At 41.7% G+C, this 25620-nt stretch overlaps 2 protein-coding genes across 7 annotated transcripts in view; both read right to left on the bottom strand.

Moving 5' to 3' along the window:
* The window catches only part of TJP2 (tight junction protein 2), a 66589-nt gene extending 57347 nt beyond the window's left edge, over positions 1-9242 (bottom strand). For 2 of the 4 annotated variants that reach the window (XM_065664005.1, XM_065664004.1), the window contains exon 1: positions 8597-8684. The gene's annotated coding sequence lies outside the window, so the exon portion shown is untranslated. Of the gene's footprint in view, positions 1-8596; positions 8870-8986 lie in introns of those variants that run through there. The other 2 variants (XM_065664007.1, XM_065664008.1) reach the window with 2 other exon arrangements.
* A 4350-nt stretch (positions 9243-13592) lies between these two features.
* Positions 13593-25620, bottom strand: FXN (frataxin). 3 transcript variants are annotated; one of them, XR_010608950.1, is made up of 6 exons: positions 25424-25620; positions 23699-23781; positions 22214-22334; positions 19267-19364; positions 15046-15264; positions 13593-14902 (listed from the first exon to the last, which is right to left on the bottom strand). XR_010608950.1 is itself a non-coding variant. In XM_065664009.1 (5 exons), the coding sequence occupies exons 1-5, from the start codon at positions 25553-25555 to the stop codon at positions 15111-15113; spliced, it is 588 nt and encodes a 195-aa protein (XP_065520081.1). In that variant the 5' UTR covers positions 25556-25620; the 3' UTR covers positions 13593-15110. The 3 variants fall into 3 exon arrangements, 2 of the variants coding, with proteins under 2 accessions (XP_065520081.1, XP_065520082.1); XM_065664009.1 differs by having other exon boundaries at positions 13593-15264; XM_065664010.1 differs by lacking the exon at positions 25424-25620 and adding an exon at positions 24160-24264 and having other exon boundaries at positions 13593-15264.

Here is a 25620-nt window from a genome sequence, read left to right as displayed (position 1 = left end):
CTTATTCTACTGGTCAAGGACAAGAAGTACACATAAATCTCCAAAGAAACCACCAAGTTCAACCACAACTGCAGGAGATACACCATTTGGAAGGTACAAAAAAAGATTAACTGTTTTATAAATGACTCAACTCTCTTCTGCTAACAAGTTTTAAAATTGCATGATTCAAGGTGAGGACAGGTTTGCCCACAGCTACATACTGATTGTTTTTTAGCACTTACCCTGGATGCTGCCACAGATTTGCATGTCTACCCTCAGGAAGCAGCTCCCTCTTGTTAAGGGGAGTAATACCTATCGCTGCTTCTAAAATAGTTATGTATTTCTTGTACCGCATCCTGCCTCTCTCAAGAGTTCCACCACGCTAAATTATCATCCAAATGTAGACGCTGCAACTGAAGTCATGCCTCTTCACTTATCTGAAGCACTTATCACTGGTGCTTTTTAAAACACGCTGAGTCTGAAGAATAAAAGTAAAGATTTTTCCTCTCCCAGGCTTGGAGAGTTATTAGGAGAGAGAAACCAAAGAAAAACTCCTACCAGATTCCCCAGAAACGTCACTGTTACGTAACTCAATCTTTGAATAAGACACTAATGAAAATGATTGAAGAGACAATCACGGTTCTAAGCCTGGCCGGATAATGCACACTCTCCAATTGACTAATCCTTTGCTAAATCTCCACTGTCTATAATCTTTCAACTGCTAATGGAGCACTAGGTAACTCCTCTGTAAAATCCGACCAGGGAATAAGAGAGATTTGCACAGAAAACTTGAGACTGTTTTAGACACTGCGATGGACAACAACAGGTTTTGTTTCAACTTTTTTCCTCAGCACCACAAAGCTCTGTGCATTGGAAGTGTTACAAGAGATTTATGTGACCTGTTCAGAAAAGGCATGGAGAAATTTCCTTATGTGGCTTGCATAGCATTATGAAAGACAAACACTTCCATTATGATGCCTACTTGTCATTCAAATATGCCTCACACAGTGCCAAAAATACTTCCCATGTCAAAATCGTTCTAGCCATGAGGTAAGTAATTGTACATGCCAAAGACCTCAGGCACTAACTACAAAGGAGGAGACAGATGTACATGTTGAAGTAACAGTGACATTTTGGAAATGCTGCAGTACTGTCAAACTGCAGTATTAAGAGAGACGTACTTGATTGCAAAAAGACTAAGGAAATTGTGTTGTAATGCTACTTAGATCTGAGATAGTAAGATATGAATGATTTATATATATATTACATAAATACTACATACTTAAGCAGTACTATAGATAAAAATGTAAAAAGAACAGATGGGACAGGAAGACTGAAGACTTCAGCCACAACTCCGTGAACTGTGCATTTTAATTATTCCCTAGTATTATTAGGCATATCTCTATTTCTGTCGGGGTGACCTAACATTCTGTGCTACTTTAGAAATTGGTAAGATGTAACCCACTAGTCTTCATTACTTATTTGGTAGAATACTAAGCTCTTGCAATATCTGTATACCACTGCAGGTCCTGTATTACTTACAATCCTGTGTTACCTTATTTGGTGTTCAATATTCATTCACGTTTGTAGGTTAACATATGTACACATGGAACTATTTCAAGTCATTACCAAATAATAATTTGTGAGTCTGATCTTGGAAGAGCAAAATAAAATTGAGTATCTTTTAGATTCACAGAATACAAATCGAAACAACTGTTAGAGGTGAAAAAACTTAATTTTCACCTACATAGCTGCATGCTGATATGTAAGGAATATGCAGTCTGAAAATGCAGTTTTACTTAAACACAGATTTTTTTTAATCTATATAAGATTCAGTCTTTCCTCAGAGTCAGTTTTGTTATGAAGATCAGTACTGCCATAACTTCTCCTACGAAGTTTTGGTACTTCTTTCTTTCCATCACTCCTCTCCCCTGTAACAATGTTCTAACACTAAATTTTCCCCTTACAGATCTAATTAACAGTTCTTGCAAAAACTTTCCCAAAGTATTTTTCAAAATAAATGCTTTTCTAAAAAGCATTCAGTGCACCTCTGGTCCATCTCTTGTCTCTCTGGGCAAAGAGTATAAATTCTTACTAAAATAGGTGCCCCGCAACTGCTCTTGTACACAGAAAAGCCAAGCTCACACAATAAGCACGCATTACTCCCAAGCGCTGCTTTTGATTAAATTGTTCATGAAATCTGCTGGTATCTAGAGGGACTAAGACTGACTCACGGTTTATCAGCTTCACAGAATCATAGAATGGTTTGGGTTGGAAGAGACCTTAAAGATCATCTAATTCCAAGCTGTCCTTACACTACACCGGATTGCTCAAGGCCCTATCCAACTTGGCCTTGAACACCTCCAGAGATGCAGGAGCCACAACTTCTCTGAGCAACCTGTGCCAGTGTTTCACTACCCTCATAGTGAAGAATTTCCTCCTAATAGCTAATCAATGAAATAACCTAAAATGTAGTACCTGTTTTCAGTTATGCGATTACCCTGCACATCTGTACCCCACAAAAATCAGATTGTACCTTTATTGTCTGCAATTCAGGTTTGTATACTTTAAATTCACAGTAAAATAGGACACGTGCTCTAACACAGTAGACCTTGCACCAGCATTCATAGAGCTTAGGGTTGGGAAGGACCTTAAGGATTACCCAGAACTTCTCTGGGCAACCTGTGCCAGTGTCTCACCACTTACTGAAGACTTTTTCCCCCAGTATCTAATCTAAGTCTCCCCTCTTTCAGTTTAAAACCATTCCCCCTCATCCTGTCACTACATTCCCTTGTAAAAAGTCCCTCTCCAGATTTCTTGTAGGCCTCTTTAGGCGCTGGAAGCTGCTCTAAGGTCTCCCCGGAGCCTTCTCTTCTCCAGGCTGAAGAAACCCAATTCTCTCAGCCTGTCTTCATAGGACAGGTGCCCCTGCCCTCTGATCATCCTCACAGTCCTCTTCAGGACTTGCTTCAACAGCTCCACATCCTTCTTATGTGGCGGCCCATCAACTGAACTTCCTTTCACTTTATTTGAAAACAGAAACTCAAAGCTGCTAGTACATCACTTGTTAGAGAAGGGTGGCTTTTGCAGAACTAACAGAAGGTCTAAAACACGCAGTCTTCCATTGCTTCCTGTTGGGGAGTTACCATCCACTCCCCTTCTGGCTTTGTATTTTTTCAGGAAGAATGGAAACCAAGTTTTATTGGAAAGAACACAGTGTAATTTTCCTATCTGGGAACACAGAAGTGAACAAACATCTAAGAGTTAAGGTATAAGAAAATATTTGTGTCAACCTCAGGAATTCGTGTTCCTCAGCCAAATTTCAAAAGACAACAGTAAGAAACCACCCCACAGTTCAGCTAAAAAGATTCTTGGCTTATTCACTATATTGGTATTCTCCACTAATCTTTTTCCCCATGAATCTCTCACATTAATTACTAATCAGTTTACCAAACACAGAAAAACCAGTTACATGCATGTCTATCAAACAGGTACAGCACATTGTGGCAACATGCCATGAGGCTTCAAGCACTTGTCATGGCCTTACCAAGGTACACTGGCTACAGGAAAACAGGACTCCATGAAAACTGCCAGCTTTTCTTTCTCTGTTCCAAAACTCCCTACTCTTTTCTGTGCTTCCATAGCTGAAACAGCAAGGAAAACCCCACTAATGTTTCAGTCTTGGAGCAATGATTTCAAACCAGCTGAAATTCTACAGATGACTTTTGCAAAAGCAGTTCTGAAGTTTCCTTATTTTCAGGCACCCTGTAAAAACTGTAAATTCAATTACAGTGGACGGTTTGGAAAGCAATACATATTTCCAGGAATGGGGAAAGAATGACAGAAACTCTTCTCTGCATTAAAGAAACATTTACGAGATCAAAGCAAAAGCTGCCTTTTGCTCTAATCCTTGACAGATGAAAACAGAGTCATACTCCCCTTAATGAGATGTAGAACATACTTCATGTAAACTGATGACAGAAGCATGATCACATCTTTAGTCACTTTGGACCCACCCACAGAGGAGACAACCATTGCCCAACATAGCCACAAATTACTTTCCATCTTTGGAACGTGACAAAATCCTGTTCTTTCTCATTTCTCAGCAAAAATAGATGTAAAATGTACAGACCAAAGGATTTTCTTTTGAAGAAAGCAAAGGAAAAGATTTTTTTCCTGCATGGTTTTTCTCAGGTTGCAAGAATAACGATGACAGACAACTGTTAACTTCCAGAACATATGTGCCTCATTTGGGCCATATAGCTAAAAAAAAAAAAATGAAAATTGAAAATCAATCAATACGTATGTCAAGCTTGATCCATTGAAAAAATCTTGAGACAAAGGAGCATCAAGGATGAGACTGGGGGCATGGGGACAGGAGTGATTTCATGGAAAGAGAAGGACGTGGAAACATCTTTCACACAGCATCACAGGTTGCAGTTGCTTTTAGCCCCTCCTTAAGAGATTGCCCACTGCCTGAACAGTCCATATGTTCCTGGAGATTCTCAGAATCAGCTTACACGAAGTTGTGTTAAGGAGGCTAGAGACACCAGCAGTCAAATCTGCTGGCTATTAAGCAGAGCTAGATGATGAAGCAGATGTTAGAAAAGAGAGAGCAAGCCAGACTACTGACAGCCTTGCTGTTAACAGTGATATGCAGGGGAGATTTAGGGGTTTTCTCTAATGTGTCTTAAGGAGGAGGGAAAAGTAAAAGGGGGGGGGGGGGGGGAAGAAAAGAAAACAAACAACAAGGCAGCAAAGCAAGTAACAAATAGCTCTGAGAAACATGCAAAACCTTGGTTTATATGAAGCCAAGCCAGACATTACTGAGTTCAGGCCCAGTTTACCAATACAATGCAGGCTGATGTTAACGAATTAGTTTTATTTAACAGTAATGACAACAAAACACTTTGGGGAGAGATATTACCAAGCCATTCTGACGAAAAATCTGAAATGGCCCAAAATATCTGAACTCATACCCAGCCTAATGAAAACATACCCACACCTAACAAGACATCCTAAATCTGACATTTCACGTGTATGTAGACCACGCCTGAGATAATCTCCATACCATAATATGCATTGAGAAATAAAAAGAAATTTCTCAAAAGCAGTTCTGCTTTTTGAAAAAGCTGGTGCAAGACAGAAGCAAAGACAACAGCACGGAAATAAAGCAGGCATTGGGGTTAACCAGAATAAAAGGGGATTTACATTTTTTTAGCTTGCACACTTACTGGCCTTACTACTGTATCACACAGTATTTTTGTAAATCGCTTTCCCATTACACACGAAAACACAGCACTAATTGAGTTTGATTTTCTTCCTAGATCAGAATCCATGGTTACATGTGGATCCAACACTCAGCCGGACAATGACAATGCTGACCTCAATTCAGGAAGACTTAGGTAGCTCACGTTTCCTAAAAACAAAACCTGCAGCTGATGAATATACACCAGTGCAGATGCCATACAAGATATCAGACCAAACCTCCCACAGCTCACTGGGTTGTTACCAGGCTTGGATAATAAACATCCTAAATACATTCACATCTGAAAGGGTCACATAACACTGGACAGAAAGGAGTTGCGACAGCCTGCGTTCTCATTTAGAACAGAAATCTGCAACACTCCCTAGCAACAGGCACTTGCAGAAAACAATAATTTGAGTCAAAAGAAAATAAAACCCACCAACACGAAAGCAACTAAAAACCGACACAAACATTAATAGTCTAAGTTGTGAAACTATGTGGTCTTTACTTCTGCATGAAGTTGTTTAATTCCTATACAGCAGTCAATACCTGTGTTGATTATACATTTAAGTAAAAAACCAAAACCACCTCAGCCCTCTACTGTTAAATATATGCTTTGTTTGGCAATACACACACACGCACACAGAATAACATTAAGTTCTAAATCACGATTTACCTATTCAGAAAATAAAAATTCTGCGGCAGGACCAGGATAACCCTGGTACTGATAAAAGGATAATAAAGAGCAACAGAAGGCTCTAAAGGCTCTGGGACAAGAAATAAGCATAGCTTACAGTGCAGCAGAAATACATATCTAATACAGCGCTGCTCCTTCTGAGCAAGAGGATGGTTCAGGTGACTGAGAAAAGCACCCTGCCCTCGAGCAGCTCTGTTTTGTCATAGAATCTGAGAGATAAATCTGTGTAGAAATTAAACCTCAGTAAACTTCCTTGGTCATGGGACTGAAACCAAACTTTTAACTGTGACAGATAACATGCATTGCTGTGCATATGACAGCACGGCCACACAAAACCAGTCATACCCATGCTGGGCTGCAATCTCTTTAGGTAAGTAAGTCAACATGTGCAAACATTCTTCACTATGGCAAGATCCATACTGAAGACAGGCCTTATAATTATGCCCTATATGCTAATTGGCATCAATGTTTGTTTTACATATAGATTATAGTTCCAAAAATCACAGAAATTTACTGCAATTTGGGATTAGGATTCACAGACATTATGTAGCTGATGTCAAGTAACAGTTGCCAGATTCAATATATTTTTTATCAGCAATGAGTATTTTCATACCTGTTTGAAAATAAATCAGACTTGAAAACATCTAACCTCCATAAATAGTAGCTGTTATACCATGCTTGCTTTCCCCTATTAGAATTAGATGGGTTCCAGAATTACTACAGAAGGATGAAACTGATGCAGCCAAGGCATGACAAAAGTTACACCGTCCTTGAGAATGTAAATACTGTTACTTCAGCAATTAAGAGAGAACAGTCTTGTAACAAGAGATTTCTTTTACCCTACAAGGAAGTTCTGGAGACAGACAACGTTGGTAACTGTTAAAACACACAGACAAATGCTATCTGCCATCTAGATTTGCTCCAATTTAAATGCAGTTTTGAAGTAATCCTGAAATATTATGCCATTCCCCAGTTGAGCATTACTATGATCCAGGAACTTTCTGATGCTTTCAAGCATCCAGCTTCTATAAAGGTACAGACATCCCATTTCTGAACCATGTCAGTGCCTAAACATTATTTTAATCACTAGAAAAGACCTCCTGGTTGTCCTTAGAAGGCACTGAACCATGAAAGTGGGGATTAAGCAATCAAAAAAAAAGTATCAGACACTTAATTATTTTGATGCTTCATTCTGAAGAGCTCTGTTGAGATTATAGTTCATGCAAAGTATTGGGATCATCCTAACCCCACTGCGTAATTCTCAGCACTCATCTTTAGTCTCACAAAACCGCAGTGTAGTGGCTCTGAGAACAGCAGCCTTTACTGACACTGTGATACAGAGCAATGAAGAATGCAACTGAAGGTAGAAGCAATTTCTCCAAGCCAGAGTGACTTCCTCTTGCAAAGGGAAGAGGAGTCACTACGAGTACCTGAATGCAATGTTCAGGGTATACAAGATGTTTGCATATAACAGCCTTGAAGCAATTATAACAGTAAACTCACTGAAGAGTCAAATACATGGAAAACGCTTCCGCAGAAGCCTGATGAAAGTCCTCATAAGCACTAGGTTACGCTAAGCATAAATCCTACCAAGTCTAAATGGCATACAATGCTTACTAAATGCATTTCAAAGTCTCTTCAAGCAGCCTGGTTATCTAGCAATGAGTATCAACTTACACAGGCAAAGTTCCCATGCTGTCCAGTACCTGATCCTTGCTATGCAGGCCTCATGGACCCTGACAAGGGTCAGAGCTTGGAAGAGTTTACAGACGGATCCTTAAGATTATGAATGCTTCAGAAACAAAAGGAGCTATTTTATCAGTCATAGCACATGTTTGTTTTCTTTTCTCTGAACCACAGCTGAATCACAGTCCTAAACCTTTAAAATAAAACTCTGCTGAGCAAAATAAAAGGTGAGTCATTTTGTTTCAAACCATCCCATCTTATAACTACAGCCAAAGGTTAAAGCAACGCAGACCTTTGCTGGCCTCTGTGGGAGCACAGCTGTGGGTTTGAGAGCTTTCAAACACCATCCTAGCTGTTGGGTTCAACACCAGGTTATAAATCAAAGCCAGGGAGCAGATTATTCAGAGATTCCAGCTGTTTAAAGTGAGTTATTATTAGAAAGCAACGTTGGAGGTATGGAAGTTTTCAGATAACCAATCTGTTTGATTGTACGACTCTTGCACAGGTATGTTCAGACAGTATGTACTTTTTCACACTGGAAAAATATGCAGAGGACACAGGTTTCAAGTAGGGGGAAAGTAAGGGCAGAGCTGCCTAATAACGCAAGCACATGCCACTGGTAGATCAACCTCAACACTCCACAATTCAAATCTAATGTATCTGGGATACAGCACGGCAAACAAGACCGATGCGAAAGCATTTTAAGGAGCGATCGAGCATTTGGCCCCTGGAACTGCCCGTTCCTTTGTTTTACAGTTCCCTGTTAACTTGAAACTTCCCCTGACCTAGTTAGCCAAAGCCCGAGGCACGGCTGGAATCCACTCGGGATGTGCCAACACACAGACTTTAGGCATTCTGTGCACGAGAAAGGCAGACCCGACCCCCCCGCTCCCGATGGTCAAAACCGGGGTAAACCCACCCCTGATCCCCCGGTGACATCGCTCCCGCTCTCCACGCAGTATCGCGCTCTCCCGGGAAGTACTTACCACGGGAAAAGTCACCGAGAGCCGCTTAATCCCGTTAGCAACAGCCGATCCCCGGCCCGAACCCGCTTGTTCGCTGGCCCCAGGGGCGCTCCCGGCGTTCGGAGCGGGGCCAATCCGGCGGGCGCAAACGCTGGGAGCGCGGACCCCGCTCCGGCTCTCGCGGACGGAGTGCGCCCGAGGAACCAAGCGAGCGGGGGGCAGCCGGGCCCGGAGCACACAAAGGAGGGAGCTGGAGGAGCCCCGCGCGGCTCTTCCCGCAGCGCGGCCCCTGGAGCGCGGAGCGGAGGCAGCGGCGGGGCCAGGCGGCGGACGGCGGAACGCCGCACCTGCCCGGCGGGAGGGCGGCAGGGGAGCGGCGCGGAGCGGGGCGCAGCTCGCGGCGGTACTCGCCTGCTCGAGGAGGTCGCCCCGGTGTGGCGGCGGCCGGCGGCCGGCAGGTCCCGGGAGAGCGGCCCGGCGCTGGCGCTGCGCGCCCTACGCTACCCTCGGAGGTCCCCGACGGCTGCCACAGCGGCGCCGAGCCCGAGTGAGCGCGGAGCCGGGCCCCGAGCCGGTGCGGCCGCTCCCGCCGAGTCGGGCGATTTCCTGCTGGGCGGGGGCGGCCGGGCCGGGGCGGGGCGGGGTCCGGCCGCAGGTGCCGGCCTCGCCCCCAGGTGGGGCAGGCGGCGCCGGGGGTGCCGTGGCGGGGGGACGGGAGCCGGGCCGCGTCCGCGGGCTGCGCCTGGCCCCTGTTGAGGGGGGCCGCGCCCGGCGCCGCCGGCCCTCGCTCCCTCACTAACACACACACACACACACACACACACACACACACACACACACGCTCGCTCGCTCCCCACGCTGTCTCTCGCCCAGAGGCGGCGGCGCCGGGTGGGAGAACAGGAAATACCGGTCGCAGCCCGGTACTCAGCGCCGCTGAGTCACCGCGGCGGGGCCGCCTCGCCCCCCGGCCTTTCTCAGCCCGTTCTGCCTGCCGGGAGGGGGCCGCACCTCTGCCCGCCGGCTCCGCCCGAAGCGCCCCGCGGCTGGCCCGGAGCGGAGCTGTTCGGCCGCTACCGCTCGCGGGGTGCACCGGAGCGCAGCGCCGCGTGCGTGTGCTGTTTCCGTCGGGTTTTGTTAGGAACCTGGGATCGTTTCCCAGCTGAACTCTAACCGGAAGACCCCTGAGGCAGCTCCATAACCACCGCACAGTGGTGGTTCTGCACGTATGCTGCTGGGTCGGGTTCTTTCCTGCTTTTTATCGCAGAAGAGCCACGGCCAACTTCCCTCCACTTGACTGGTGCGCTCTGGCAGCTCCGAGGAGCCGGGTGTTCACATCGTCACCCACAGCTGAAACACCCAAGATTAGCAGAAGGCGGAGGAGCTCCATTTCCAGGCGACAACACGCAGTGTCACCGTGCGAGCCGTACCGATACTGTTCCCGAAACCGCAACTTTACAAAAGGGAGCTGCACTTGAGGCTGGCATTCCACGGGTATCAGCTTCCCGGCATCACTGATGTCCTGCAGCCGAAATGAGGCCAAGCAGCCCTGACAGGATTCTTTGGAGTCGTGTTTCTTCTGCCTTGTAAAGCACTAAATGCCACCAGGAATGCCTTATCTGCGCTCTTAGGCGGTTAACCCTCACAGGAGCCCCTCTGAAATCAGTGTAATCCCCCAGCACCAGGCCTGTGACACAAAACCTACTGACAAGTTTTTCGTGGCTTGCTGTTAGTTGCTGGTGAGAACGGGCAGATGACTTTTCGACAGACACTAAATACTCTAGATTCCCACTGCATTCTAATTCAGGTTGTTTTCTTCCTGGTTAGGTGCAGGTGATGGTGTGTACAGTATGCCTGATACAGGAATTAAGATAAAGAAGGCAGTGTTCCTCACAAAGACACTGGACTTTGGAAGGCTGGGCACCGAAAGGTCCCATTTTAGTGACAGCAAATACGAAACTGCGTTCAGTCGTTGTATTGAAAAAGTCTCCTTGTAGCAATAGTTAATAATTAACATGCCTGTGCATGGCATACTGTAGTATTCAAGTGACAACTGCAGCCTGAAAGTTCCAAACAGCAAAACAGAGGAGGGGGCGGAAAGGATTAGTTGAGTAACTTGTCATTTTCTATCAGCTACAGACAGGCTCAATCATCAGCACACAACAGAATATTGCATTCAGGCAGAACCAAGGCATGAGGAGTGGAAATTCAGCCTTACTTCCAGGTGTTTGTCAGATCACTCAGCTGACACTGTGATGGGTGCATGTTTCCTTACAGAGTGTTTAAAAACTTCATCTCTCAGTTCTCTAAATGTTTTTCTGAAGTTACTTTTGTAACAGTGCCCTTACCGTGCCTGGTTAAGGGTTCTAAAATGCTGTGGAGTGATACTATTGGCATTTAGTGTATTCCTGATTTTTTTAGTAGGAGAGAACATCAATGAGTAGCAGAAGAGCCTACACCTCGAAACTACCAATGCTTACACAATTACTCACTCTAAGACTGATCACGTAGCATACTTACCATGGCTCAAACCATTTTTAAAACAATTCAGCAAACTGGAGAAGGCAGCAGCAATATTACATCTCGTTTGAAACACCTATTGTTTCCTTATCTAGAAGGTTGTGAGTATTCCTTATCAAGAGGTTGTGAGTGCTCCATCCCTGGCAGTGTTCAAGGCCAGGTTGGATGAAGCCTTGGGTGGGATGGTTTAGTGTGAGGTGTCCCTGCCCAAGGCAGGGGTGTTGGAACTAGATGAGCTTGAGGTCCTTTCCAACCCTAACGATTCTATGATTCTAAGTGTCTCCTTCCTTAACCTGAACTCCAAAAAAATGTTTGTAATTAGTAACTGTTTAAAAAAGTTTTAATTGTCCATAGCTCTCTGTATTCTATCCCCAGCAAAACAGCCTCTCCTAAGTGGAGGTCATAAACCTTGTCTTCGCTCTGCCTGACAACAGCAGAGTTTACACAAGCGACAATTTGGGACAAAGGGGGACATAACTCAAGGATGACTTCTTCTTAGCTTTAAACAGGAGTTTAAAGAAAAGTAATGTGAATAGCAAAATGGACTGAAGCATGTTTGATTGGTTACAATTATAAATGGTGTACAGCAAATTTAAAATCCCATCTCCTGAGGGGCCAGACATGCTGCTGCTTGCCTCTAGTCTTTCCTTGCCCTGCCAACATCAGCCTTTGGGCAAAATTAATCTCTCCCTGATAGCCTTTGCTTCTGCCCTTCCCATGCTTCCTCTTCTATTTCAAATGTTCTTCCAGGTATTTTGGCAAGCCTCCACCTTCCTTCTCAGGACACCCACACATTCCAGGTTGTTAGCACAATCATTGTTCAACCATTAACCAGGAGCTAAAAGTAATTTAACACAAACCTCACTACAAATCCCCCTTCCCTTATTTATCTGCCACCTTTTCAGGACAGGCCTTTTATCCTATTTATTGAAGTTGGTAAAAGACTTTGGGAATTTTAAGGAACAAGACAGGATGATGGAACAGTCTTGCAAGGAAGAGGTAATATTTCTTAAGGATAATGCTTCTTAAGGATTATTAAGTGGAAAGGAAAATGAACCAAGGAACACCAGACGAACATTTAGGCACAATTTCTGTCAAACAAATGTTGTATTTTGTGAGCAATACAGACTGTGAGTGGTTGCTGTAAGCTTGACTACCTGAATCAACTGAGACTTCCAAAGAAATCACTGGCACACATGAAACGGAGTTTTAACAAGGTTAGACATGCTAGGACTTTCAGACTGTAGGCCAGAACACCACAATCATCACAGTGACTGGCTATTGGTGAAGACTTTTGATATACCCAGAAAAACCCAACACATTCCACTTTCTCTGCCAAGCCTGAGCATCCAATAAAGCTACAAATGCCAATCCCGTCTTTCAAAAGCACTTAGTATGTTTTCCTTCACCAAAAATTGAGTAACTGTCTTGTGAGAAAAATGGTGCCAGCCCCAATACAAACTGGTTGGTTCTTACCAATACTGACCACAGTGTGTATCAAATGATTTTAATTCAGTTATTTCTTCTAGGAGAGGCAAAGCAAGAAACTATTGATGAGATGTCAGGTCTGTAGCCATAGAACAATCCGAGTATTCAAGTAAATTATGTTAGTAGAACACAATTTGACGTTAGGATCAGAGCTCATCCTGAGCCTCTCTGCAGAAGCATGAAGGCTGACAGTGGCCTTGCCCTTAACTTAACAGTTTGATGCAAGTATTAGAGCAAAGAATGAGTCATGTCCTATGATTCATCATGTACACCGAGATAAAACTCATTGGAACTCGCTGACACTATTTATCTTTACCAGTTAGATTAAATCCATTTGTTACTCAGATACCTAAAGGCAGGAAATTGCACAAATAGCAGTAGCATTATGGATGAAGTGCAGGGCACATCAAATGTGAAAGCTGAAGCGCTCTTATAAAATCCACCCTAACTGGCCAAATTTTGAACAGAATCTTTCCAGTACGTGTTTCAAGAAGCACAAAGAATTCAAAACAGTACGTAATGCTGCAGTCTTCAGCATTATCATCATGGCATGAAATCACACCTTTACATAATGAATTAAGAATTCCACATGCAACTTTATCTTGGCATAAACATTTGCACATGAGGTAAAGGAATGTAGAATGAAGTCCAAATATGACTCTCATGAGTGTTAGTATGTTGCATGCAAGTTACCTAAGAAAATGATTTTTTGAAAAGTAGAACAGAAAAATAATTACACAAGCTGTATGTGATGAAGCAAAGGAAGAACAAGGAGAAAGTATTCTTGAGTAAAGTACCAAGTCATTAACATCTATGCAAATATGTTTAAATAGCTATTTGAACTATTAGCAGATTGAGCTAAATACTATTATTTTCCACATGCTGTAAATTATTTTCAGTGTTCTAAGTTCAAAGCAGTAAAAAGATGGCCTATTTTTAGCTTTCCTTTGTTAAAAAAACAAACCAAACCAAAACAAAAAACCTTTTATTATTATACCCACACGAGTTGAAATTTCAGGTAACTGCCATATTTTTTTATTCTGATTGAACAACAGGTGAGCGGCATGCACAATTAACCAAGAGCTGCTTCCAGTGAAACACTCTCTTTTAATGGTGGGAAATAGCAGGTAACAATGCTTATATTTTAAATGCAAATACTGGACAACAATAGCTATATAGGTATTATTTTTCAATGACAAAACTAATCACATCTGTAATAATTCTAGCTAGCCAGAGAATCATGTAAAACTAACCACAAGCACCAGAGGAGCCAAGAAGAAAAACACTTCGCACTGAGTATCTTTTCATACAGATAATTTATAAGAGTATGGTATAACTTGTTTCCTCAAGAATTGGTCAACAACTCTTGAGTGCCCATTTCACAGGCAATTAAAACCTACAAGTGGTAATGACCCACCAGTGCAAGCATTGAAGTGTTCTTTTTGCAGTTCGTAATTTCTTGTAGAGCTTTTTGGTTTAAGATTTTAAGTACATAATCTATTTCATCCTTATTTTTTTAGCAGCTTGAAAAACACATCATCAGTCCAAATATTGTAAGAAGTATAAGAAGCAAAAAGGCAAAAGTTTCTGAATCAGCATGGTACTGAGGGGAGCCTGGTTGTATGATGGTGAACCTCAGCTCAAATTTAAGAAATGCAGAATAAAAGTAGTGCAAATTTTTGCTACTGTGAATCTTAATTTTGCCCAACTAAAAAAAAAAGTCAGTATGTATTTTTACTATCTGAAGAACAAAAGGGAACAGAAAGAGAAATCCAGTTTGCAAATTCACACAACAAATTTGCAGAGATACTGCTGCACAGCTTAAACTTGACATACCAGCTTTTACAGTTCAATATGATGCTTACAACCATACAGACCTCGAAGTAATTTAAAGTTTAGCTTAAAAAAATAGAAACTCCAAAACCCCATCAAAAACCAAAACATAATGTGAAAGAAAGCAGAATTTGGAAAATAGAGAAAATTCAGCAGTACCAAGAGAAAAGCTCCTCTTTTACATGCATTACACAAAATGAAATGTTTTTACTGCAACAGCCGTTTTGTTTACGACATGCTCATCTGACTGTGATGCGTTATTCACTTTTAATGTGATGTGTTCACAGTACCACAACTTACATCAATGTAATTCACAGGTATTTCTTTTGGGTGAATGTCTCACCAAAAGAAGTTTAGCATTCGTGCGCTGCTCAGAAGTCACCAGGTTGGTCAGTCCGTACATCGAACAAGACTACAGACAGTAAGAATTCAAGTCTTCTGCAGTAAGAAAGTAAGGAATGCAGTGACAGGAAGGGCGACCTCCTCCACCTGTACTACATGAACAGAGAGTGAAGCAGTGACAGAGAAGCCCGAAGACTAAGCACTAGAGAAATATGTATTTTCATTTTTGTTGCACAAAAACAAAATAGTGATGTCAAGAAAAAAACAAAAACAGAATTAAGCTCAGGTACCTCAGAAAACAAGGAAGGGCTTGGCTTGTGGTTGAAGTTTTTAAATTCCATGAGGTAAAATATCATCAACTATCTTCTTTCCCAGAATATATTAAGCAGGACAAATCCAACTTAGTTTTTAGCGCTGTTGAAAGTTCTTTTGATAGTAGTTCATGAAGGGATACTCTGTCATGTGAATACACCCAATTCCGTCCAGTCCAGTCATAGCGCTTGGGCCCACTAGAAAACAAAGCACATGCTGTGTAAGTACAGATTATTCATGGAGAGCTGCTGGAAGCCTGCATTTGTAATGTACCCCAGGAAAAAGAACAGACAGCACAGAGAAGGGCTGGTGGGCAGTCTGGGGCAGTGGAGCAGAAGACAGATACTGCTGAGCCATCCAACAGATATCCATCCCTGAATGGAGAAAAGATGTATTGGTCGCTGACATAAGCTCATTCCCTTCTTGGTTTTGGCACAGATTTCCCCACTTTCTTCCCTCACCCCCTTACTCCCTCACCTGTATAATCTTCTTGCACACAAATATTACAAGGGATATTTGTGTAACAGTGAATGAATGGTATCAATTAGTTCTTGCAGCAGCCACATGCAGATATTCTAAACACAGCAGAACACAAATCACCACTCTCTCTTTCTTCTTAGATGAAACAAAAGAATTTACCAGCTGAAAGCAAATATATTGGCATGTAGGAGGTTTGTATTTAAAAATGCTGTTTTCCTCTGTGTTATCATGCAGTTGTTGGCTTGACTTTTCAGGCCTACGTTAAGTATCAACACAGAAACTTGAACACCTGGGTTCTATTCCAGACCTCTCTATCTACCCAATTCTCCACACTGGAAATAAGAGAATGATTGAAAGGCTCTCATTACTGTTAACATTAGCTAAGAAACTAAGGAAAAAAAAAAAGTTGTCTAGGATAAACAGACAAATGATCAGTCTTATCCTTGAACTCACAGGACAAAATGCCTTGGAATTCAGACAATCCATGCACAAGATCTGTTGGAAAAGAGACTATCCTATATATACACAAGAACAATCTGCAGGTTTTTGACAAACATAATCTGAAACTTGGATATCCTGAATTACTCACAATAGTCAAATGAAGAAATTTCCAACTACTAAACAAACTATGAGGAGTCAAAAATGCAAGCACAAATCAAAGTCACTACCAGTGAAATCTCACTTCCTGTATGTTAAGTGGTAACTACTTGGAATCAGGATTATGTGTTCTAATTACTTTACTAAGCATTTTTCATTTCTTTGTCTGTGCAGCGCCGGCCTAATGTCCATACGGTCCTGCACCTAGGGAATGACACAATGGGATGCAGCCATTCATGAAAAGTGGGCTAAGACAGGCTATTTAATTAATGACAAAGAAAAGCGTAAGTTATTTGAATTGTTTTTAAATGTTACATAGAAAGGATCAGTGATATAGCTAGCATATGAAATGCCTCCACTGTCCTCTGAATATTCAAAATGCTGTACAAACATGATTTTTTATTTAAATTAGTAACTTAAGCAAGAATCTTGTGACTTCTATAAAATGCCTACAAAGTTAAATATAGACTAATTATATTTCTCATTGGAAGTCTGCATACATTTTTAAACAGCAAGAGAGAAGAATTAAAATATCACATTACGGTATTATTAAGAGATACTGTGTAAGGTTTAGAAGTATTTTCAGTCAAAGGAGCTACATGAAATTACTGCAGTCACACTGCTGGCAGGTTACACCCACCCCTAAAACCCCCTTTTAAAATTGTTGACTAAGTAAAACTTTGCAAACGCAAGCTTAAGTGCACTTCAGTGTATAGATGCAGAATAGCAAACTGAAGGTCAAAAAAATTCAGGAAAATGTCTCTCTCTCAAATCTTAAGAATTTATCTCTCTCAGAATATGTTCTTAAAAACCCAAGATGCTATATTTACTGTACAAATAACATTCAATACAAGTGACCACCAGCAGGCATATTTGCTTCTTTCAGTTCCTAGTATATGGCAGTAAGGAAGTATGTCACTCCAGATCATACAGTGTGTGCTGGAGTAGCTTTTTAGATGTTAGGAAGTAAACGAACATGCAGCATCATATTTCAGGAAATACCACTGTTTACCATGATACCAGCTGAGGAAGCACAAAACATTTGTAGGTGAATCATTTTTCTTTGCAGATGATGGAAAATACCACCAAGAGAATTTTTGAGTTAATCTCTTTCCTTGTGTATTTTTATTCACAATAAAAAAAAGTAAGTTTAATGTTTATTCACAAATTCCATATTCGGGAGCATTAATGTCTTAGCTCAACCAGCGTTGGCTCTAAACTGGAAAGAATTCTCTGAATTTTGGTTTTCAGAAAGACATGAAATCTTTGTGTCAATGACACAAAAATCTTACAGTCATCTTTAACAGAATCAAGGTTCAGAAATTATGCTATTTCAAAATATACTGAATGGACAAATTCCGACACTCACCCTACATCTGTCTAAACAAAACAGTTTGTTAAGGTTGCTAGACCTGTTCTTTAGCAAGTTACATACCTGCTAAGTAAATTATTTAATAAAAGGATTCTGGGATAGGAGTTAGTACAAAAATTACTAGCCTGGTGTGATGTGTAGCATACAGTACATAAGTACACTAAAGCAGAGTCATGCTTGGAAATATTTGATCCCAGCCAGATTTTGGCCCAAGAGCATTTCCTACTTTCCAGTGGAAGACAGTCAAAGTTAATAAGTACCCAGGGTTTGAGAAACGTCATCAGGATATTGTTAACATTTATTTGTATAAGCTGTTCAAAGCAGGAATCCCTTATAGATGAGAAATAAAACACAGCCCTGGGAACAGCAGTACCTTGTTTCTGAACATCATCATGGGACAAGGACAACACCACTCCTATTGAGAGACCAGGGCAGAGGGACCAGAATTGCTGATGACAAAAATGGGAAACATAGGAATGGGAGTTCAGTTTCCTTTAGTTTCCTTCCAGAGAAGGAAACTGTTTGTTTACAAAACATGTTTGTTTACAAAGCTTAAACAGTAAAACTTTATATTCTTGAGTGAAACAAAAATTTCATTTTGCAGCAACAGCCATATACATAGGTCTTAACACATCAATTGTAGATTTAACAAAAGGCAACAAGCAGTTTAAATGTCCCACAAGTCTTTGAATTATTTTAAAATCATATTCAGTTCCTAACTGGATCTTCTTGATTACTTGACGAGTCTTCATCCATTAATCTTCAGGTATTTCTACAGTTCTGTTTTTATTAAGTGTCCCAAGACTTTTCCTTAGGTAACTTTATGAAGTATCCCAGACTTTTCTTTAGGTAAATTTCATGTCTATTAAAATTGTTTCTCTTAAAATCTTGAATTCCATTGTGGGCTTTTTTTCCCCCAAGACACAAACCATGCTACAGAATTCTAGAACTGCAAAATTATTCCCAGTTTTGCAATCAATACATTCTGTATGAACAACATTAAAGAGGTATGCCTGCACAGCTACTGGGAGTGCTCATACTTTCCAGCTAACTGGTTCCTTCACCAGCAACACTGACCAACTCCCTCAGTCCAGACAGTGGCAGAGAACACAAATTTTTCTGGGGAGACAGCTACAACATTTTCCCACTTAGCTGCCTGTCCTCCCCACTGAAACCAACCAGAAAATCTGGAATGGACCAAAATACAGCATTAGAGAAGGCAGAAGGAACAGCTAGCCAAGGCTTGGTAAAGGGCAGGTGCTTGACAAAAACAACTAGTGGTAGAGCACATAAACATACAAAGCAGGAAATCCCACAAGCTTAAAGGGGAAGGAGCCACCCTGTTTAAATACAAAGAGAAGTTTAGATCATAACATCATCATCATCACTCTTTCCAACAGAAGCCTTGGGTTGTTTTCTTTGTGTTTTTTTTTTTAATCATGCTGTTTATTTTTAATGTGAGCAGGCTATCTTCCTGCAGACAGTGGTTTTGGACCAGAACAGCATAGGAAAATTCTGTATTACACATTTCTTGGATTAATTAGATGTGTCAGTATACTGCACTGTGCCTCAAACCTCTGCAACAAATTATTACCGAATGGTTAGATTATATCATATTTTGAGACTACACTGAGCAAAAGGGTTACTTATGAAAAGGATATTACATAGCCCATGGTGTGCTATAAAAGAGGGGGCGCTACATTTCGACCTAGTCTGCAGACATTACATAGCTAACTTACATGTAACTTACCTAGTGGGTGAGGACAGCCAAATCTGACGGTTTGGTGTTTGCTTATTGATTACGTATGTTCCCATGTCTCCACCTAATTTAACTGTTAGAACTCCACTCTCAAAACACAAAATAAGAGAGAAGTTAAAAATTTGTCTCCAGTTCCTTGACAAGAATGACAGTATCTGATGTAGATAAAACAGAAACTTACATTTCTGTATCACTTTCCCAAATATTTTCCTAACAATAATAGTTTGAAAGAATGATCATTAGGTATCAAAAACTTGTATTACCTAGGACAACCTGCATATCTTTGAGTCTGGTCTAGATTTTATACCTTCTGGTCAGAGTCTGATTTACTGCATTTGCACAATTCACAATGGCACTGCTGAAATAATATTCTTGAGCTTTTGATCTGTCACCTTGGAAGGACTGCTAGTTCATTCTGCAAAGATTAAAACATCATTCAATAACAACTTTTTCTATTCCTGAACAATCGAGAAGTGGCGTGATTCAAAATCAAGCAGCTTTATGTATCACTGCTAGATTCCTGAGCCATGCAATTTTACCTAACTTTTCCTGAGTAACTGTAACAGTTTCCCAGTGAATAAACACAATTCTTTCTCCAATAATTCTGAAGAAGTCCTATATCCTGAATCATGCCTCGAAAATGTTCCACTTCTGAAGTCCATGAGGTCTAGTTTGTTTTAGTTATGCCAGCTTTAGACCATTTGGGCTTTTTTTACTTGCATTTCTTACTGACAACATGATTCATGTTTCTCTGACATTTTCATAAGTGCATTTGAACAGCATACGTTAACAGTCTGACAAAAATATTTATGTCCTAACTTTAAAAGAACAACCTCACTTAGACAAAAGGTAACCTAAGATGATCCAAAGTATGCTGATTAAAAATTACAGTTTGATGATTCAGGTAACAGGTTAGTTGTATTTTATCTACTGTTTCTCAAATACTTCATACCCTATAGCATTCCATTTAAGGGAATCACACTTTTCATGCTTTAGTCAGGACAGCCACTATCATTGCTAGGGCTATTTGCTATGTATAAACACTTACTGTGAGGAAAAAAAACTTTCATTTATGAATACCTACTGCCTACAAACTTAACCTGTAGCACAGGCAGCAGCTTTTAAGACCTTAAACTGCAAGATACTTTTACTGTAGTATGTGTTTCGTACTACTGGATGTATGTTTGTTAGCTCCTGGTAACAAGAATATTCGAAGAAAGTTTTTTTTCTCCTGGACATGACAACCTTTAAAGGTTCGTTCCAACCTAAGCCATGACCTATGATACTATATAAATTGTATAAAGAAATCAAGTTCATAACATGTCATGGGCAGAACTTTATCACGTTCGCCACCTGGTGGCGCGCTACAGCATTAGCCTTTGGAATGGAAACTTAGGACTCTTTAAACCTTTCACTCTTTCCTCTTTCAGAAAGAGCAATGTTATTATGTCATCATACAGTTTATGCGACAAACGAAAATTGGTAAAAATTAAGATGGATGTAAAAATAATTCCTTTTGAACCTCACAGAGTCAAACACAATCCACTCTACAGCGGCTAGAGGTAAAATTCTGACATCTCATCTTTACATAATGAAGTGTCTAAGAATATTAAAGAGGTAAATCATAATCTTTTTGCTAATTTTTGTCCTAAGCTCTTTAAATCAGGCTAACAGGTGCTAATATGCTAAAAGACACCAAACAGTAATGGTTAAACAATGTTTTGCTCTTCACCAGAAAAGCAATTAGCTGTAACATTAACTCCTTAATTAAAGCAACAAACAGTACTTACTAAGGGCAACAACAGAATCCTACTAAGAGTGTTATTTTGTTATTTTCTATCCTGGCTATAAGAAATAAAGAATGAACATTTTGATGACAAAGTTAAGAAGGAACAAGTCAGAAAACTACAAGGGTCTGTCTGTGGGGTGTTTTTGTGGTTTTGTTTTGGTGGTGGTTTGTTGTTTGGGGTTTTTTGTGTTTGTGTGGGTTTTGGTTTTTTTGGTTGTTTTTTTCAGTTGTTTTTTTTCACAGTGCAACCCAGACCATCTCTTCAAGGTCCCTGAGCATAAAACCTTAAATGACAGGGCTCTTAGAAAGCAACCTCCTAGTGGTAAGACATGAACAGGGAGCAGAAGTTATGTGACCTCAAAAAAATGCGGCAGCGAAAGACCTGTGTTGCAGATGGCAGCATAGGGAGAAACTGCACTCTCCTCCAAGTCATGTAGAGGGCTGTAACATAGAAACCACTCCAGGGCTTGTATATAAAGCTAATAAATTCCTATATACAAATCGACAGCACATTTTTAATCTATCACTCTTCTAAAAGAATTTGACTAGGCAACCTATTAAAGACTCCAATTACCAGGCTAGCAGCTGCCCAATGTCTCTCATGACAGTAGCTTTCTTTGGTCTCACTTTTGCAACTATCCAAATATTGCATCCTCTTGTTGCTTCTCTATACCACAGGTTGACATGCGGAAAGCCAGGATAAATGTACTCTGCCTGGCCAAGACAAATGTACTTCTTGGTATTCAGGGCAACCAAAGAAACTGCTGTACCAGCTACATGTCATGTACATGTACTAGGCCACATAGGCCTGTCCTACGGGAGTATTTACCAGGGAGAAGTGATGGCTGATGTCAGGTGCTTATGCGTGCTTAGAAATATTTATAGACCAGTTGCTGTCTCCTCTTGTGCTCATTTGTTATTTTACATTATCTCTTTCTCTACATACTAAACATTTTAAATCCTCAAATCATACAGCAGCATGTGCTACTTTTCACCAGAACAGTTGCTCCAGTCAGTATAAACAGGCATATTTTTACAATAAAGCTGTAAAACCTGACTGCATTCTAAGTGTTTGCACTAAGGTGACTAGTTTAAAATTCTTCCTCAAAGTACAGTAATTACACTGGTAATAAAATGCTTAAAACATACCCCTAAAGAGACATCATAATCTTCTGGGGTAAAAGGCTTATCTGTCAGGTCCTCAAAGAAATCTGCTAAGGAGTCCAGTGTCTCTTCAGCCAGTTTTTCGTAAGTGGTCTCATCTAAAGACCTATAAATAACATACAAGTCCATAATTAGGAGAAATCTGTAGAACACAGTATTTTCCCTATAATAAAAACATATAATGACCTTGGAGGAAACAGTGTCCATGAAACGAGCATATAAAACAAGCAGTAAGTTGGGTTCTTTTTTATGTAATGTAGCTAACTATCCACCTTATAAATGTAGGTGGAACTTAGAAATTTTGGTAGTAGAGCTCTCTTAACTGAGGAGTATGTATTTTTTTCCTCAGTTATACTGACTTCTATTTACGAAGAGGAGAGAGAGAGGAGAAAGTTAGATTTCAAAACCAGAGATTTTCATAAAAGGACTTTGTGCAAGAATTACTTAGTTTTGAACTTTATGAAGAGACAAGAACCTCCTGCTCAGAAGCGAATGTTACTTGACTGTAAGAAACTTGCTATAGCTATAACCAGGTTAGAAACATCATTATCACATGCCATGTCCACATACGGCATTTGACTTCTCAGCTTAAATTACCAACACAGCCTGGTAATTAGACATTATTTAAAGTGTGCTTATGAACTAATACATACAATTACCTTCTTCTTCAGAGAGTCTTAAAGCACCTTTGTAGCCATTACGTAAGGCTTACAGCACTTGTGAGACTGCTTCTGTTATCCTCTTTAAATAAGTACAAAAAGTTAGTGGGAACAAAGTCTAGGTTAGTTTAATTAGCCAAATGTAATTAAATCACTTAAGTTTTTCCACCTGTATCAGTGTTAACTTTTAATACAGTATGTAGGTGGATATGTCTAGCAGCAGAGAATTTAATGAAATCATTTCAGTTTTTGCTAATGGGTACAGCAATACAACAGTTACTATGGACTATGGTGACTCAGTATCTTTCAGTTGATAATACAGATATTTTTAAGTTTCTTGCTAGTCTGTTACTGAAATGTACTCTATGCCATTTATGTGAGGAACACCAGAGAAAAACCTACGGGCAAGGAGAATGGAAAGCCTCAGAATAAGGCAGGATTCACATACTGGTTCAAGGTGCAGTTCAGGTACTTAAGAACTATCTTAGATACCTGCAGAATCCTTCACTGGGCCTCCAACAGCTGCATCAGATGGGAGAAAACTCTGACAGATACTGTGTCACATCCTCTCAACACAAGTAGAAATTTCACATATTTTGACATATGTGTAATGGTGCTAGACACCTGTGTTTAGGTACATCAATTATCTCTTAAGTGACTTCCGAAATTCACCCAAAATGCTTTTTGTTAAAACTGTTCTTTTCCATCATCACATCAAAATTATATTAGCTGATACCCTTACCATACCTACAGATTATTAAAAACATGCAGAGACAGCACTATCATATGAATATTTCAAAATAAAATTTACCCTGTGTTATTCAGAGTTCCCGCACTTCTTAAATTCATGAACCAAACAGTCTTGCTCTTCACCTCTGAAGCATATTGTAATTGCTGTTGAAAGGGTAAGTAAAATTGAATTAAAAGTTAAACCACAAAGAATTATAAATTACATATTTGTCACATAAATTAGGTAAATCCTTGAACACTTTTCCATCCTCCCCAAGTAAAATACTCATACTCTGTGTCACAGAGCTAATAAGGAAAGAATTATGTAGCTTTAGTCTTTGAATGATTGACACAATCTAGAATATCCTTGTTTTCTGACACAAACTAATGAAAAAAAGAAGAAAAGAAAAAAAAGGATCTTATTCATAGAATAGTGAATTAGGAAAGAGAACTGTTTTCTTTCCTATTGCTCTCCTACAGAATTACTGAGCAACTTCAGACAACTAGCTCAGGCCAAGATCTTCACAAATATCCACTACTCACATGATTCATTATCAACAACTTTGTGTCCCCTCTGTTAGAAGCCATGAATGTTTTCAAGTGAAGGAGACAGAAGCCCTGAATCCTCCTAATTTAGAAAAGAGCTAATATCATACTTCACATTCCAAATCTCTTCTGTAAAAAAAAAAAAACAAAAAAACGCTGTTTCATGAAGTTCAACAAGACCAAGTGCAAGGTCTTAGACCTGGGTTGGGGCAATCCCAAGCACAGCTACAGGGTGGGCAGAAGGTGGACTGATAGCAGCCCTGAGAAGGGCTTGGGGGGTGTTGACTGATGAGAAAGTCAACATGAGCTGGCTTCGGTGTGTGCTCAAAGCACAGAAAGCCAACCATATCCTGGGCTGCATAGAAACGAGCAGCAGGTTGAAGGAAGTGATCCCACCCCTCTCCTTTGCTCTCGTGAGACTTGGAGTACCGCATTCAACTCTGTGCCCACAACACAAAACGGATGTGGACCCGCCCGAGCGAGTCCAGAGAAGGGCCGGGAAGGGGCTGGAGCACCTCTCCTATGAAGACAGGCTGAGACCCGGGTTTGCTCAGCCCGGAGAAAGCTCCCGCGACACCTTGTACTTGCTCTCCATTGCCTCCAGGGGGCGCGCATGAAACCTCAACAGCAACTTTTTACAAGGGCACGCAGTGAGAAAGCGGAATGGCTTTAAACTGAAGAGGGTACATTTAAATTAGGTATTATGAGGAAATTCTTTAACGTAAGTGTGACGAGGCCCTGGCACAGGCTGCCCAGAGGAGCTGTATGATTCCCTCTGACAGCTCTCGCTGTTCCCGTTCCCACAGCGCAGAACTGGTGTATTTGCATGTTTCCGAAAAGGCCGACACCGCCGGCCCCACATTTCTGCGCTCCGGTGCTCCCGCGTACAGCAGGGGGGGGCCGAGCCACGCTCCAGCCAGGCCGGCCGCTACCGGAGCACTGCTCGGTCTGGCAGCCCGCCTCGGCGCCGCTTCAGGCAATGACGCTCCCCGCCGCCGGCCGGCCAGCGGGGAGCACCGGGGCCGCCCTGACTAGCCCCACGGGCCTGCAGCACCGGCACGGGACCAGCGTCGGATATTCCGCGGCCGCCCTGCCCTTCCTCCCCTCTCCCCCCCTCCGCAAGGGCCACTCGCAACGGCAGCCTGGGCCGACGCTGCCGAGGCTGCCCCAGCCACCCCGGGGCAGTGGCAGCGCTGCCACCTCGCCTCCTCCCTCCTGGCGTCACTGGCCGCATCTCGCTACCCTGCCACCTCAGGCTCACCGTCCGCCCGCGGCCGGAAGCGGCTGCGAACGCCAGCGGGGCGCAACCGGGGACTCCGCTCTGCCGCCGGGGCGCTATGGCCGTCACCCGCTGCGCGGCATTAACGGCGCCGGCCGCCCCCCGTCTCCACATGTCGCCGCTGCCCGCCGCGGAGCAGGCCGGGAAGGAGCCAACGCGCCGCGCCGGCAGCGAGCGGG

The sequence above is a fragment of the Lathamus discolor genome, chromosome Z (assembly GCF_037157495.1).
Source record: "Lathamus discolor isolate bLatDis1 chromosome Z, bLatDis1.hap1, whole genome shotgun sequence".
Classification (NCBI taxonomy): domain Eukaryota; kingdom Metazoa; phylum Chordata; class Aves; order Psittaciformes; family Psittacidae; genus Lathamus; species Lathamus discolor.
This window is presented reverse-complemented; position numbering and strand designations above follow the sequence as displayed.